This window comes from Etheostoma spectabile, chromosome 9, assembly GCF_008692095.1.
Source record: "Etheostoma spectabile isolate EspeVRDwgs_2016 chromosome 9, UIUC_Espe_1.0, whole genome shotgun sequence".
Classification (NCBI taxonomy): Eukaryota; Metazoa; Chordata; class Actinopteri; order Perciformes; family Percidae; genus Etheostoma; species Etheostoma spectabile.
In genome coordinates, this window is record NC_045741.1 from 24032265 (window position 1) to 24049159 (window position 16895).

Below are 16895 nucleotides of genomic sequence, written 5' to 3' on the forward strand. Positions count from 1 at the left end.
GCTGGTTTGATTTGCATTGAGAGATGATCTTATGGAAAGTGCCCCATGCCAATCTCTATGTATGGTGAAGGGTATGTGATGATGTTGGGGGGGGGACCTTTGTCAGGATGCACAGTACCCTGATCCATGGAATAACTGGCTTTTAAAAATACAAATGTGTCTGCCTCAATGGGAATTTAACATAGAGGGGTGTATACTTATGCCCCTGTATTTTAACATAGGGGGGTGTATTACTATATGCCCCTGTATTGAAACATAGGGGTGTATACTTTTGCCCGTATTTTAACATAGGGGGTGTATACTTATGCCCCTGTATTTTACATAGGGGGGATACTTTTGCCCCTGTATTTTAACATAGGGGGGTGTAACTTATGCCCTGTATTTTAACCTAGGGGGGTGTATACTTATGCCCTGTATTTTAACATAGGGGGTGTGAACTTATGCCCTGTATTTTAACATAGGGGGGTGTATACTTATGCCCCGTATTTTAACATAGGGGGGTGTCTACTTATGCCCCTGTATTTTAACATAGGGGGGTATACTTAGCCCCGTATTTTAACATAGGGGGGTGTATACTTATGCCTGTATTTAACATAGGGGGTGTATCTTTTGCCCCTGTATTTTACAATAGGGGGGTGTATATACTTTGCCCCTGTATTTAACATAGGGGGGTGTATACTTATGCCCCTGTATTTTTAACTAAGGGGGTGTAACTTGCCCCTGTATTTTAAACTAGGGGGTGTATACTTATGCCCCTGTATTTTAACATAGGGGGGTGTATACTTATGCCCTGTATTTTAACATAGGGGGGGTATACTTATGCCCCTTATTTTAACATAGGGGGGTGTATACTTATGCCCCTGTATTTTAAATAGAGGGGGTGTATACTTGCCCTGTATTTTAACATAGGGGGGTGTATACTTATGCCCCTGTATTTTAACATAGGGGGGTGTATACTTATGCCCCTGTATTTTAACATAGGGGGTGTATACTTATGCCCTGTATTTTAACATAGGGGGGTGTATACTTAGCCACTTATTTAACATAGGGGGGTGTACTTATGCCCCTGTATTTAAATAGGGGGGTGTAGGAACTTTATGACCTGTGTATTTAAATAGGGGGTAGTGTATATTAGGCCCTGTTATGTTAAGGTAAGAACATTTATGTATTTACAATACATTATTCATTCACAAAGAAAATAGGTGTCCTTAAAGGTTGGCTTTTCCTAATTTTTTAATTAAGATCAATTTTAAAAAGATGGTTTTTATTCCTCTTTTTAATCAACTTTAGCCTGGGGGCGTAAACGTGTGCAAGCCACTGTGTGTATGTATGTATGGATGGACGTTATGCTTGAGCCCGGTGATCGGTGCGTACAGGTGAGACTCTGATGGAGGTGCAGCAGAGACTGCTGAAGGAGCGGGAGATGAAGATTCGCTCAGCGCTGGAAAAGCTGCGGAGGAAGAGACACCTGCTGCGATCCCAGCGGAAACACAAGGAGTTCCCCGTGGTCTCTGTGTTAGGATACACAAACTGTGGTAGGAGACCCCAAACCGGGCTGGAACCTTGGTGAAACATCACAAAACCAAACATACACCGTCATTTAGCCATAGTCACATGCGTCTCCTTTCAACAGTCCTTACCTATGACATGTTCTTCAGCTGCATTTTTGCAGATGCATCTTACAAAACCAATACAGAAAGAACTGCCATGAAATCGTATTAATAAAAAAATGACTTGGCCATGATCATGTTAGATTAAAATATAATTTGCACTCTACCATAATATTATCACTGCAGTAGCAGAGACATTACAGGCATCCACCTCTTTAAGCATTTTGGCTCCTGAATGTGATTTTTTTTATCAGTTCGTACAGCTTTGAACATTGTTTGGATGCTTTTGAGGATGTCGGCCACTCTTTTGTTTTGTTTCTCTCCATCGTGTCCAGGAAAAACGACCCTGATCAAAGCCCTGACTGGCGACCGTGGACTTCAGCCCAGAAACCAGCTGTTTGCCACGCTGGATGTCACCGTCCATGCCGGCCTGTTGCCCAGTCACATGACTGTTCTGTACGTGGACACCATCGGCTTCCTGTCCCAGCTGCCCCACCAACTCATCGACTCCTTCTCTGCCACGCTGGAAGATATTAAACACTCCGTGGGTACATGGACCCGGTCCTCATGTCAGGGCTGTTTGTGATGAAATGCAGATCCCGAGTTCTCAGTGCACCTGGTTTTAGAAGACAGCAAGAGTTGTTGACTGGTCTTTCCTGAACTTCCAGGACCTGTTGGTTCACGTGAGAGACATCAGCCATCCAGAGACGGTGAATCAGAAGGTAAACGTACTGAGTGTACTGAAGAACATGCAGATCCCCGACCGGCTGATGAGCTCCATGATAGAGGTCCACAATAAAATTGATCTCATTGACAAGTAAGAGAAAAGAAAAATCCACAAACATCAAACCTAAACCTAAATTACCATATTTATCTGTACTCAAAACTATCTGACATTAAATTCAGATGACTGAATTGCAGACAAAATGAATGATCATCTTTCCCAGGACACACTGCATCCATATGGGTATTATTATGAGTGCTATCATTTGTTGATTTGACTTGGTTACTTTCTGTCCCTCTCAGCTATCGGTGTCCAGAGCCCACCACGCTGGCCATATCCGCCTTGGAGGAGCGAGGCATGGATGAGCTGAGGGAAGCAGTGGAAGCGGAGATCGTGAACTCGACAGGAAAACGCATTTTAGAGCTCACAGTGGACCTCGGCACTCCTCAGTTAAGGTGACAGCTGTTTTCCTCACTGTGTTTTATATATTTTTTTAGATTTTAGAGTAAGAGAGCATCCACAGTTAACGCGCTCCTTCGTCCACAGTTGGCTGTATAAGGAAGCCACCGTTCAGGACGTGCAGGTGAATGCAGATGAAGGCTCGGCGGTCGTCAAGGTGATCATCAGCGCCGCGGCCTACGGACGCTACAGGAAAGTGTTCACAGAGTAGAGTAGAGAGTCTGGCATCCTGCACGACAGCAGCTCCAAGGGAATTACTGCTCCATGTGAACTTTTATAAAGAAATAATAAGACTGTATTGTGCAGTACATTAAAATATTTGACTATCATTTCATTAAAGAATGTTCTTGTGAAACATATTTAGAAAGGAGCTGAGTCGGATACCTACTGAGGTATTTAACCCAGAGTGACCATGCTGTGTGGTTTTCAAGAACTGTTGGAACATGTTACAGCAAGAATAACAATTTATTTGGTTTACCATGCAGCATGAAAATGTCCATTCTTTCAGTTTTCAGCATTAAATCCTTAAACAATAAGACAGCATTCTGAGCAAAGGTTTTGGCGCCAACGCGCTCCAGCATCACAGCGTTCAGGGTCACAGCGCTTCAGCGGTCCAACACCACTTGCCCTTTTGGGACAAACACCTGCCGACAAATATTTGGAGCTCACCTTCATAGTCTTTATAGCACAGAGACAAAACCACACCCACATTCAGAACACTGTAAACAACGGGTTCGGCTCCTATAATATTGCACATGAGAGCTGTAGATTCAACACATACAGAAATCAGATTGTAACATACAGATTTGGTTCTAAACAGTTAGAGGTCTCAATGAGATGGAAGAGGAGTAGCGCCACATGGGAAACATGTTTAAAGTCAAAATTCTGAGATTAAAGTAAGAACTCAAGTACATTTTTCACACGTGGCCCCACTCCTCTTTGTATAACGACGACAAAAGTGCATAGAAATAGTATGGAAAAGAGATGAGGTATACAGTAACATTTTCAGGATCAGTTCCCGCTTTTGTTAGTTCTGTCTGACGGCATTCTTCTGTAGAAGTTTTTTGTTCAGCGCGATGACCAGAGAGCAGAGCGGAAGTGGACCCACAAAGTCCCCCGCGATGATGTTGAGACTCTTGGGGTCCGGCCCCGGCGCCTGTCCCTCCAGCCACTTCCTCAAACACTCCCAGTTACTGAAGGTCAGCGTCCGCAGGGACTGCTTCGGGTTCTCGGTGATGTAACGGCGATCAGCTGTCAGGTTCAGGCCCGAGACGAAGAAGCCCTCTGGGAACACAAGTTACTCTGAGTTAACAGGGGGCTCAAAAGTTTACATACACATGCAAGTGACTAAAGAGGAATAAAAAAATGTTTTGGAAATTATTTTAATACCTAAATTAAAAAAGAGGTAAAATCCAACCTTTAAGGACACCAATTTTCTTTGGGAATTGAACGTATTGTAATAAATAATGTTCTATTTAAAATACAGGGGTCATAAGTATATACATACCCCTATGAAATTCCCATAGAGGCAGGCAGATTTTTTTATTAAAGGCAGTTATTTCCTGGATTCAGGATATTATGATCTGATAAAGTTCCCTTGGCCTTTAGATTAAAAAGCCCCAATCCTCACATACTCTCACCATGCTTAGAGATAGGCATGGGATACTTCTATAAAATCATCTCTCAATGCAAATCAAACCAGGTATTAGTCTAACTGAAATAAAACCGCCTATCTCTAAGCATGGTGAAGAGTATGTGAGGATGTGGGGCTATTTTAATTAAAGGCCAAGGGAACTTTATCAGGATGCATAATATCCTGAACCAGGAAATAACTGGCCTTTAATAATAAAAATCTGCCTGCCTCTATGGGAATTAACATAGGGGTATGTATACTTATGACCCCTGTATTTTAAATAAGAAAATTTATTTATTTACAATACGTATTCATTCACAAAGAAAATTGGTGTCCTAAAGGTTGGATTTTACTCATTTTTAATTTAGGTATTAAAATAAATTTCCAAAACCTGATTTTTTTATTCCTCTTTTTAGAACTAAGCCTGGTATGTAAACTTTTGGGCACCACTGTAAGCTGCAATGGAGCGGCAACTAACGATTATTGTGGATAATTTTCTTGATTAATCGATTAGTTGTTGGTTAGTCTGTAAAATGTCAGAAAATGTTGATCAGTGTTTTCCCAAAGCCTGTCCACAACTCAAAGATATTCAGATTACTGTCACAGGAGAGAAGAAACTAGAACATATTCATATTCAACAAGCTGGAATCTGAGAATTTTGATTTTTTTTTTTATTGTAAAAAATGATTATCCAAACCGATTATCAAAGTAGTTGGCGATAAATTTAATAGTTGACAGTTAATCAATTAATTGATTAATCTGTGCAGCGCTACACTTCACTCACTCTACAAAACCAAATCTGCCCCCCCCCCCCCCTGTCTACAACAGTATTATCAATTAAAGGCAATATTTGTTAAACCCTAAGCCCCCAAAAATAATCCTTAAAGAAATCTCAAACAATCAAGGAAGCAAGCAACAGTGTTAAAACAAATATAACAATAATTAAGAAAAAAGTCCAACAATAAGAAAATCAGAAAAAAGTTAAAAATTTTAATGACAATGACCCCTGACCCCTTCGAGTAGGGGCAATAATTTGTGGGTTCTAGTCTCTACTGGTCTTAAGCTTGCCACTGTCCTCTCTGGGACTTGAGCCAGACGTCCTCACCTGGACGTCCCAGGTCTCGGTTCCAGTCCAGGTAGCTGATCACTCCTTGGGCCGTGCGCTGGTTGGCCCACCAGTAAGGGATGGCGGGCCACAGCTCCGGGTGTCTCGCAGCAGTCTGGGAGTCGTAGGACAGGACCACCTGGTAACCAGAGGCCCACAGGCTCCGCAGGGTCAGGACGGATTCCTGTGGGGGGGCAGGTGAGGTTGTTTAAGGCAGAGTGGTGTTTTCATACTGTAAATGAGCTGTAGGTGGAGAAGGCTGACCTTCTGGGGACACAGCTTTGAGCCAAACAGCTTCTTAAGGGAGAAAATGAACAGCTGATGCAGTTTGTCCTCGAGTCCCTCAAAATGGCTGCATGCCAGAATAACAATCTCCTTTGGGTGGGAGTCCAGCCAGGTGGAGACAGACGCCAGGGTCTCCTGGAAAGAGAGGACATTTATCTAAAGATGCTAGAAAAGCCCACAGTCGAACTCCGAGATGGAAGTTACGAATTACAATAACTCATGATACTGTAATTGAGTAGGTTTTATTTTTGTAGTTTTACTTTTTTTTTTAAATCTGTAGTTTTACCTAACCTTTACCTTACCTAATGTTTTGTTTGCAGTATTGTACTTTTCTAGACTTTAAATCACATCCATCACTGAGTTGTGAAAAAAGGAAATAAAAAAGGTCTTTAAGGATGTTTTATATCCAAATAAACTAAATCCAAAGTGGCTTTGTGCCCTATAAAATCTCAAAGACTGTGATTTTATTAATTAAGTATAAATACAAAAAAGTATATCTCCCCCAGAAACTAAGTAACTAAGTAACTTTTCCACTGAGTTCATTTTAAATGAGTTACTTTTTCACCTTTACTCTAGTAGATTTTTATACCGGGAACTTTTTCCTACTGTTAATTTCAGGTTCACTGAAGTAATAGTACTTTTACTTAAGTAGAATATTTGTGCACACTTTCTAGCTCTGCTGAGACTTACCATTAAGAGGATTCTACTCACCAGAACAGTTAGGTGTGTGTAGATGACGTGTGTGAAGTACAGGTGGCTGGACGAGTCGTCGGGTTTGTGTGCAACGCGGAGATCAAAGAAGCGAATCCCCATGGACAGCTGCTCCTCGATGCTTTTGTCCTTGGGAGGAGGAGCAATTTATAAAAACATAAAAAAATACGTCTACCATTGTGTCTTACACCACAGCAATACCTTCTGAGTCCCATAGGGGTCCATCCAGCCACTTTGACACAGTGCCCTATCCCAGCATACATACCTGTGTTGTAGCCCATCTAAAAATGGCCGGTCTGGTGAAGCAGGAGAAGAGTCGGTCCAGGAGCCAGAAGAGGTCGGATTCAGACGGGACCAGGGGGGAGTTTATGTCCAGACAGTAACTCATGGCATCATGGCTCCCTGGACAAACACGTGTGAACAGACACGGTAAAGCGGTACAAGTTCCTCCAAGTTCCTCCAAGTTCCTCAACTCTGAAGTTTCTGGTAGGCCTACTATGCACCTAACCACTAGACTATAAACTATATATATATACTATATACTATATATACTATATACTATATATATATATACACACACACACACAAACTGTATAGTGTAGACATACAGTATATATACTTTTACACCTAACCACTAGACTATATGCTATATATATATACACTGTATATATATATATATATATATATATATATATATATAAATATATATAGGATCTACAATATATATACATATAAACACATTGTATAGTGTATATATACAGTCTATATACTACTACACCTATCTACTAGACTATATATTATATATAATGTGTGTATGTATATGTATATGTATTTATATAAATAATACTATACTATTGTACACCTAACCACTTGACTATATACTTTATATATATAGTTACTGCATACACACAGTATATACTTTTACACCTAAACTGTAGACACCTAAACAGTAGTGTGTGTATATAGGCCTTTATATATATATATATATATATATATATATATATATATATATATATATATATATATATATATATATATATATATACAGTACATATATAAATGTATGTGTGTGTGTGTGTTTGTGTAGAAGTATATATAGGGATGTGTATTGTGTTCTCAGGTCTCAGTGAGACTCAGCCAACAAATGAACTACACCAATACAGGTGATCATAAAATAATAAAACGGACAAGGCAAAAAAATGAAATAAAAATAAAAGAATGATAATAATAAAATATTGTGTTTAGTTTAATATCATAGGAGAATAGCAGCAGCTATTCCCATTTAGGCACATTTAAGCAGTGCGTTCAGGAAGTGAGTTATTAGTATTAGTTTACCGGGTATGGCCAGGTTGGTGAGAGGGACGTCCCACAGCTCCGCGGGTAAGGCGGACATCCAGTCCTGGTAGCCGAGGTCCATGTCGCACGGCCGGTCACACGCCTGCAGGACGCTCGCTCACTGAAACCAGCTGTTAAAGTTAGTCATCAGGTGCTCGATCCTGTCCTCTGGCTTTATCGAATTCCTTTCGACCGCAGGAGGATGAGGAGGAGGAGGAGGGGGTAAGGGGGAGGAAGAGGGTGATGACACTTGGATTTCCCGATTCTTCTGTGTTGATTGAACGCCACACCGTGTCAAAGCGTAGCTCTTAAAGCTGCGTTGCGCTGTGTTTGGACACTTCAGGAACATCAGCCACTTATTATTTTATGCATACGTGTCTCCAAACATAATACATCAAAGCAGCGTCATTGCTGTGACGTTAGAAAAGGGGGCGGGGCAAATATCAAACAGGAAGTTGAGCTAATAAATCATATATACACGATTCCACATGATTCCATATCCATGGAACATTTACTTGCATAAAATGCAGTAGTTGCTGGTGAAAACCAAAAAAACAGACAAAAAAAATCACTTTTTTTTAATCTTTTTTTCAGACTTTTTTTTTAAGTTTTCACTTTCACCACCTTACTACCACTAGTTTTAGAATTATACCTCTTTGAGTTAAAAAGTAGAAATTATTTGGACTAATAGTTAAGATCAGAGGAATGAAAGTGATCAGTTGCAAAGAGCGTTGTAAGGAATCCAATCCATTTTCTTGTGGTAATTTGGTTAAAAAGCAACTTATATTTCAGATATAGACATTTTTTAAAGGGTCAGATTTGACCCGAGGACAGCAGGAGGGGTAAAGGCGAGATATGTCCTGAGTTAGGATAGTGAGGATAGTGACTGTACCATCACATATCCTCCACACAGATCATCAGCTGTTGGCTCCAGATGATACAGAGTCCCTCACAGTAACGCCCCCCCCAGGAACAGGTTTAACAATGCTGCCCTAGGCTGTAGACAGATTGTGAAATAGTTCCATGGTGTTTCACTGCGGGGCGAGGGAAATATGTGTTACGTGTAATATGTTTGTAGGATGAGTGCAATACTTCATGTGCAATTTATTGTTGTGACGGGTGCAAATGGTGCTTCTGTTTGTTCATATGTCAATGCATTTATTTATGTGAGCAGCTTTTAAGTCCAAAATTAATTTCCCTAAGGGGACAATAAAGTATATTGTACCGTGTTCTACTTGGTTTCAAAGGAGAAAATGAGTCATCATGTGAAGTTTATTTATGCATCCCCCCCCCCCCCCCCCCCCCCCCATCACATTAGCAACATATTTTTCATACATCTCACAAAGACGCAGCCGCCACTAAGAAGAAGGAGAAGAAGAACACAGAGTCCCTGATTAAAGGTCGGGCAATAAAAAGCCATCACCCATCCATTAATAACCACACCTGAGCTCTGTGAGTGGAAGTGATGGATGTTGTTTTTGGGAGACATGTTACTGGAACTATTATTGACTTCTCAGTGATTGATTATAATTACTGATTACTCAATTGATACATTTCCAAATAAGTGCTGATAAGAGAATTCTTTCTGCCTACAACACTGAGAACTTCTGTTCTATATATAAGTACATGGACCTGTGGGGGAAAGTATTAGACAAACAGTATGACAGAATATTATAGGAAACATTTTGATAAATGGGACAAATTAAACCGCTTGGATATTTTGTGAATCCATTTACTTAGTTGTGTTCTTTATTCTTTATCTCATGTGCTTTCTTAATCTATGCCAGAAATAAAAAAAATCATTCAATTTATCAGTTTACAAATCTTTACATTAAATAGAGCTTATTAATTAAATTAAAACGATCTTAACCCTTGTGTTGTCTTCCCATCAACCATGAAAAAAGTGTTTTTTTCAACACTATTATTGCTTTTTTTGTGAGATTTTTTCAGTGTTGTGGGTGCTTTCTTTTTTAAATGTTTTTTCCAAAGTTAATTGATATTTCTAATGTTGACATTTTCAGCGCTTATTTCGAAGGCTCATTTTATCTGATAAAAAAACTGAAAACGAGTCAAATTTGACCTGAGATCAACATGACGGTTTAAAAATAAACAGTAAAAACGTCAAAGAATGGTTAACTTGAATGTGATTGGTTGGCATTTAAAGACCATTTTAATTTAAAGCCCATCAGTAGGAGCATTCCTTCCACTGATACACAGCTTTGTCCTGATATCAGACAGATTGTCAACGTGTTATCATCGACTGTGGCCCGGGCTAAAGGTCTGCTGGACCCAGGCTACCTGCATTCTTTTCTTGTTTTTGAAAAGTGACGAGAGAAAATAAAATGTTTTGTGGCTCATCTGTATACCAGAGCTTTACATGAATTATATGCCTGTTTTTCACCTTCGATGGAAAAGGACTGCACTGAACTGATCCCAGTGCTGCAGAGTTTCAGACCGATGATGTAACACAAACTATTGTGAGTGAATGCAAAAGCATTGAAAAGGAACCAAGTAGCCAACTCCAACACAAAAGCTTTCCCCCCACTGTGGCCCTTTACTTTGGACTCCATAGTTTGACATTCCCTACACGCTCACTTCTTTTGTGGAACTGAACAAATGGCTCGGTGAGCAGCACAGGATCTCAGGAGGAAACGTTTAACGCTGACTGGTACGTCGGAGCGGTCGGGGAATAAAGTGAGGCCATTTGCTTAAAAATGCTCATGTTTATTGGAAAAGCTCATCTCCACAGGCACAGCGGTGCAGCGTTATTTTATAACAAGGCCCAACCTGTTGGCTCAAGTCTATTATAAGTAAAACAAGGCTGGGTTCATGCAAATATGATTTCCATGCATTTTGCATAAGTTTCATGTTCCTCTCTACATTCTCTATGGCTAAATACACACGTATTGTAGGTGTAGGTTACAGTTTAGCTATTTCTTTAACTTGCTGCCCACATGTCACAATTTAAAAAAGTTCTTGACCTACATTACAGTCATATGTGTTCATTGAATACATTGTGCTTGCTCATCTAAAATGTCTATGTCAAGGTGAGATTAGTGGTATCATTATTGCTCTGGCCACTACAACATAAAACTGGCCACCGTTGCTGACTTGTGAAAACTGCTCCAGTATATTGCATAAATAGTGAACTGAATGTAAATAAACTAGTGCAGGAGCTTTAAAGGGTCATTTCGGTATTTTTCAACCTGGACCATATGCAACATGCAACAGAAAACTCTGATTGGACAGGTAGTCTAGCTAGCTGTCTGGATTTACCCTGCAGAGATCTGAGGACCAGGTAACCATAGTCCTCAGATTGGACAGATAGTCTAGCTAGCTGTCTGGATTTACCCTGCAGAGACCTGAGGACCAGGTAACCATAGTCCTCAGATTGGAAGATAGTCTAGCTAGCTGTCTGGATTTACCCTGCAGAGATCTGAGGACAGGTAACCATAGTCCTCAGATTGGACAGATAGTCTAGCTAGCTGTTGGATTTACCCTGCAAGGATCTGAGGACCAGGTAACCATAGTCCTCAGATTGGACAGATAGTCTAGCTAGCTGTCTGGATTTACCCTGCAGAGATCGGAGGACCAGGTAACCATAGTCCTCAGAAATCCACCAGAGGTTAGAACGCCGTCACAGAAAGAGGAAAGGGACAGACATCTGGCTGAAATGAGTGAAATCCGGTGGACTTTCTGTCAGCAACGAAGCAATCCCGAAAGTGGAACATCGTGCATATAGACTACTAACTGACTAATGTGAACATAAATCTGTTAAATTGGTCCAGTATTGAGCGAGAACGCTGTAACCGGCAACAATAGTAGTAAAATCCTTTTTGTTTCAGCTCCATTAAATTAAGCAATACTTTAAAGCTATAACTATTTTATATTAATCAATGTCAATGAGTTGACACAAAGCTTACTAAGCCCATCAGCTCCACAAAAGCCATTTGTCAGTACGGCTATGTTTAGGAAATGGTGTCTTCCGGCAACTTTTGTTCGCAGAAGCTTGAGTGATACGATTTACGTTGCTGCTATGCAGCGTTCAGCTTTGTAGACAAAGAGGACATCAAAATGATACCATAACGACCTCTTCTTTAATCTTCCGTGTCCTCCTAGATTTGACAGTTAAACGGTACTAGGAACTGCGTGGAGAAGGGGTGGGGGTGGAGCGCGATCACAGAAGGCTTGCATCATGTGGATGCTCCGACAGTGTTGTTGTCATTACTTAAAATGTTAGTAATTATTTAAATTAGAGTTTGCTTCAAAGCCAAATGCAGCGGTCTCATTTTATACTGGACCACTTTCAAAGATTGTTGCTCCCATCAGTCACTTAGACATAAAAACATAAGACAATAGGGTCCAAAACCTTAAGTTACCCTGAAGACTGGAATATACATTTCACAGCCTCCAAATAAGTGCATTTATATTCAAAGGAATAATTCAAGTACTTTTTTTCTGTCACTCTGAACAAAACAAGCTCATGAGTATTTCATGCTGTGGTTCACTTTTTTTGTAGAACAATTCAAATTGGTGAGAAGTCATGAGGACCATTTTAGTAGTTTCTCATTCAGTTTAACGACAGTGGGAACAAACTGGCTCTCTGCGATAAAGTCCCCAGCAATGATGTTGAGAGAGCCGACTCTGGAGCCGGGAGTCTGCTCCTTAACCCAGCTGAGCAGTGTGGGATACGTGGACATCACCAAGTCCTTCAGGGACTCTGTCGGGTGCGTGCAGATGTATTTCAGGTCCTCGGTCAGATTCATTCCCGTGACGAAAAAACCTCCTAAAACACAAATACAGCTTTAATTCAGAAGTAATTAATCATCAATTATATTCCCAGGCTGTGTTTAGATTACCTGGTCTGCCATGTTGTTTACGGTGTTCAAAGTCTTCAATAAGAGCCTCAGCTTTGCATTTATTGGCCCACCAGTAGGGAATATGTGGCCACAGGTCGCCGTGGTAGCTGGCCATACTGTGTTCATAGGACACCATCACTTGGTAGCCTAAAGCCCACAGGTTTCGAAGAGTTAACACTTCCTGAAATCAGCAGAATATAACAGGCTGTGTTTCATTTTTTGTCAAGTATTTTTTTATGCTATTTGAAACATCACACTGGCGTTATTTTATATCTTTCTTCTTTTAAATAAAACCACTGCCCTTATCTGAACATGTGAAGCAAGCCATACAGCCTGCTGTTGGGGGAGGCTCTGTTCCAAGGCTGTATTTGTTGTTATTAGCATAGATACAAAGCAATGGGAATTTGAATGATTGATTACAAAAAAAATGGAAGATTTAAATCTTTAATTATATAGTGTCAACAGCTGGGCACTGTAGGTTTCAGCAAATGTTACTCATACAGGGGTAAATAGTGTTTTTGGTTGTGGACCAGGGGTGAAGAGAAGAAGAAACAAATCACCATGTCCCTTTAGGGGGGGGTTGGCGGCTTCCTGACATGAAAGCCCTGTGTTTTAAGACCATCCATCCAGCCTGACCATCTCCCTCCGTGGTCAACAGCATTCCCATACAGCAGCAGTCAATGTGGTGCATGCAGCAGTTAATACGTGGAATACATATGAATTACAGTGCATTACTTTTTGTAGCTATATGTACGAACGGTTTCTGAGAATAGCTCACTGACGTGTTATAAATAGGACAATAACTGAAATCTATCACAAAAAGGAATGAGATATGTCAAGATTTGGCTACACAGAAAATACTACTTGTTCCTGGGATCACTTCACTGTTGGTTTTGTTTTTTTCATTCATTGACAATAGGAAGGCCTTAAGCCTTAATTCAAAGCTGGAGGAGAAGGTGTACCGTTTTGGGACAGAGTTTGGAGGTGAATACGTTGCGTATGGTGGTGAGCAGCAGCATGTGGAGCTCCTGGCTCAGGCCGAGGAAGTGGCTGAAGGAGAGGATGACCAACTCTTTGGGATGAGCGTCCAGCCACTCTCGTATCTCCATTAGAACAGTCTGCCAGGAAACACACAAGTTAGTCTGCTTCTACTGCCAAACTCGATAATGTAATGGACAATTTACAGCCTTGTTGTACTGCAAAAGCTCAACGCACACGTGGAACTTGGTAGGGCCGGATTTTTCCACATGACTCAAATATGATGACTAACAACCTGTCAGGTCTGTTTGGGATAGACAATGAAACAGTGAGTGAAGAGTGTTTTGATTGATCTTCATCGCGACTATTTATGCTTGTTTTGCAGCTCAGTACCAGAGAAATGTTATTTTCTGTTTGCAGTTCCTGTTGCCACATGAATATTGCCAGAAAATGTATGAATTATGGTGCATGTGTGAAAGAAGGGGGCTAAAAGTGTGACTGTGTCACTTAAAAAAGAAGAAATAACACTTACTTCCTCTTTCTTGCATAGGAGCGTTGAATTCATAAGCAATAAAAAGCCTTTGTCGGACCACTAGTTTATGGTGGCATATTTTACATAAAAATAATGTGTTCCTGCTACAATAACCTTAAAAATGATTTCAGAGTGATTTGTTTGGACAGTGATGACAAAACCAATCTAATTAAAGTCTTAAAAAGCAGTAACGAGAGGATTTACTATCTCACTGCAGTAATGACTGTTTACTGAGCACAACTGTACTCTAATCTTTGTCGTTATTATTGTAGATGCAAATGTCACCGTGGCAACATCCTGGTGGACATAATGTGTGTGTGCGTGCCATTACTTCACCTCCACAGTGAGCGTGGTGTAGACGCCGTGGTAGAAGTACAGATCCGTGGAGCTGTCGTTGGGCCTGTGTGCAATTCTCAGGTCACAGTATCGGACCCCACAGTCCAGCTGCTGCTTTATGGTGTACTCCTGCAAGACACGGGGTCCGTTACATGACCTCCAGCTTTAAACCTTCTCCTTATTTTATTAACAATGACCAGGGCCAAGCGGAATCTGCGGACGCAGAATCACACAGAATCTACAAATTTTGAAAAAATGACATTTAAACACATCTCCACCACAAGCAGACAAACCGGTCTGCAGATTTTCATTCTGGATCACAGTTGAAAACTGTAAAAGAAATCTGCAGATTCCGTTTGGGGCCCCCCAATGAGTAATATTGCATTTATCACTGTGATCTATTACCTGGGTTATCGCCCACTTGTAAACAAAGGGGCGGATGAGAGGCTTCATGTATTTGTCCAGCTTTTGAAGCATGTCTGGCTGGGTGAGGTCCACAGGGGACCGGTCATTCATATCCAGACAGTAGGTTATTGCGTTGTGGCTGCCTAATGGGGAAGAGATGATACACATAATCATCACTAGACATTTGATTGCTTCATGTAACAGCTATGGTGGCCCTGAGAGCTCAAATTACTGAGGAAAATACACGCAACTGAAAAAAGACAAGCAAATGAAGAACACATCTTTGTTACTTTATAGGTTACTCTTACAACTTGTTAAGAGTTATTAAAGGGTTGTGGGTACACTGAAACCATACGCACACATTTCTACTAATAAGGTTCAGTCTGGATCAACAAAAACAGATTTCTCAAACACTATTCGCTTTCATGAAACAGACAAACTTCGAGCTAGCCAGCTCCACGCTGAAAATGGAAAGTAAAATTTGGATCGTGCGACAAGGCAGGTCGCTTAGTTCTTTCTGGGGAATGACTGTGATTGAGAAAGATTACTCTCTAACTGGGACCACAGCACCATACACTGGTAGGAGCAAATCACATGTAACCATGTATCAACTCATTTAAATAGCGCACATTACTCTACTGTGTCAACAGTTAACTTTAAAAAAATGTCTATAGCTGAAATATGAGTTTCTTTTTAACAAAATTACCGCCAAAAAAATGGATTGGATTCCTTACAACGCTCTTTGTAAATACAATCACTTTCATTCCTCTGATCTTAACTACTAGTCAAAATAATTCATATTACTACTCAATTATGAGGTATAATTCTATATAAATGAGGGTTATTGACCATGAATTCCAAAAAGTAGTAAAACTAGTAAGGTGGTGGTTGTGAAAACTAAAAAAAAGTCAATTTTTTGTCTGTTTTTGAGCCGGGAGGACAACACAAGGGTTAATATTGGATGTGGCTGTTTCTTGTGAGGATGCAAATGTTCCACCAGAACAACTTCCTTCCTGTAGAGACACCGTCGCTGCGTCCGGAGTTTAGCCCCGCCCCCCTGGGCTGTGGTCTGGTAACACTAGATTGACATTCACTAACAACCACTTCACCGGTCACTAGTGTGCTGTGGTGTGGCAGCCTACCCGGGATGGCCAGCTGGTACAGGGGGGTGTCCCACAGCGCGCAGGGCAGGTGAGACATCCAGCTCTCCATGGGCAGCTCTCCCAGACTCAGCTCCCCCACTCCGGACCCCACCACGGAGGACATACTGAGGACATTTAATGACTGAGATTATTAAATATGAAATGTGTTACATCAGCAGCTATAGGGGGAAGAAGGTTCATTCTGATCATATCACATAGAAAACTTGTGTGTCGTGTTCAGCAGCACAGCCGGTTATGGGAGTCCCGAGTCTCTTACTTGATCAAACTGCTGCTGCTTTATGAATATTCTTCCTCCCACCCGCCAAACCTGCTGAACCGGGCGGGCCAAACAGGGCGAACACGATGACTACAACTAAAGGCGCGTGCCAGAAGAAGTCCACCCCAAAGCGTTCATGGCTCAACATCAAACATGTAAATGTGGGGCCGTGCGTCCCTCCCCAGTCAGCTCTCAGTCTGGTTACCCTTTACACCTGCATAGCCCGGGATGACAGGCACGGTGGGCTCGGCGCATTTTAGCTCCAATTATCGATTATCCATGACGATCGAATATCGTATCCACGTATGATCCGCAGACTGCTCCGGTGAGGTCCTCCGTGCACCGGCCGGGTGTTCGTCAGTTCCCGGAGGTGCAGCAGCAGCAGAGTGCGCGCGGGGAGGGCGGCACCGCGCCTGCTGACAGATCAGCAGACGCAGAGCGGCTCTCCTCTTAAAGAGCCCACTGAACTGTCACCGAGATACCGAGAGAGAGAGAGATGGATGG

The 16895-nt window shown here is 41.3% G+C and overlaps 4 protein-coding genes across 4 annotated transcripts in view; 2 read left to right on the top strand and 2 right to left on the bottom strand.

Annotated features, from left to right (window-relative positions):
- Nucleotides 1-3407, top strand: part of gtpbp6 (GTP binding protein 6 (putative)) — a 5638-nt gene extending 2231 nt beyond the window's left edge. The window contains exons 6-10 of the mRNA XM_032526758.1: nt 1377-1535; nt 1946-2154; nt 2279-2427; nt 2637-2789; nt 2881-3407. Coding sequence (XP_032382649.1) covers nt 1377-1535; nt 1946-2154; nt 2279-2427; nt 2637-2789; nt 2881-3004 — 794 coding nt within the window. The 3' untranslated portion in view covers nt 3005-3407. The remainder of the gene's footprint in view (nt 1-1376; nt 1536-1945; nt 2155-2278; nt 2428-2636; nt 2790-2880) is intronic.
- nit2 (nitrilase family, member 2) overlaps nt 1-8405 on the top strand; it is a 21125-nt gene extending 12720 nt beyond the window's left edge. The window contains exons 11-12 of the mRNA XM_032526791.1: nt 2330-2332; nt 8393-8405. The gene's annotated coding sequence lies outside the window, so the exon portion shown is untranslated. The remainder of the gene's footprint in view (nt 1-2329; nt 2333-8392) is intronic.
- plcxd1.2 (phospholipase C, X domain containing 1, tandem duplicate 2) lies at nt 3244-8060 on the bottom strand (the record flags this gene model as incomplete). The annotated part of the gene is given in 6 exon segments (XM_032526787.1): nt 3244-4077; nt 5532-5715; nt 5796-5951; nt 6528-6656; nt 6793-6929; nt 7863-8060. Coding segments are annotated over 6 exon segments (945 nt in total). The 3' UTR covers nt 3244-3820.
- Nucleotides 8406-12375: 3970 nt separating the features above from the next.
- On the bottom strand, nt 12376-16895 carry plcxd1.1 (phosphatidylinositol-specific phospholipase C, X domain containing 1, tandem duplicate 1). The gene is made up of 7 exons (XM_032526786.1): nt 16392-16895; nt 16115-16239; nt 14973-15115; nt 14568-14696; nt 13684-13839; nt 12722-12902; nt 12376-12648 (listed from the first exon to the last, which is right to left on the bottom strand). Exons 2-7 carry the CDS (start codon nt 16236-16238, stop codon nt 12404-12406), a joined length of 978 nt encoding a protein of 325 aa, XP_032382677.1. The 5' UTR covers nt 16239; nt 16392-16895; the 3' UTR covers nt 12376-12403.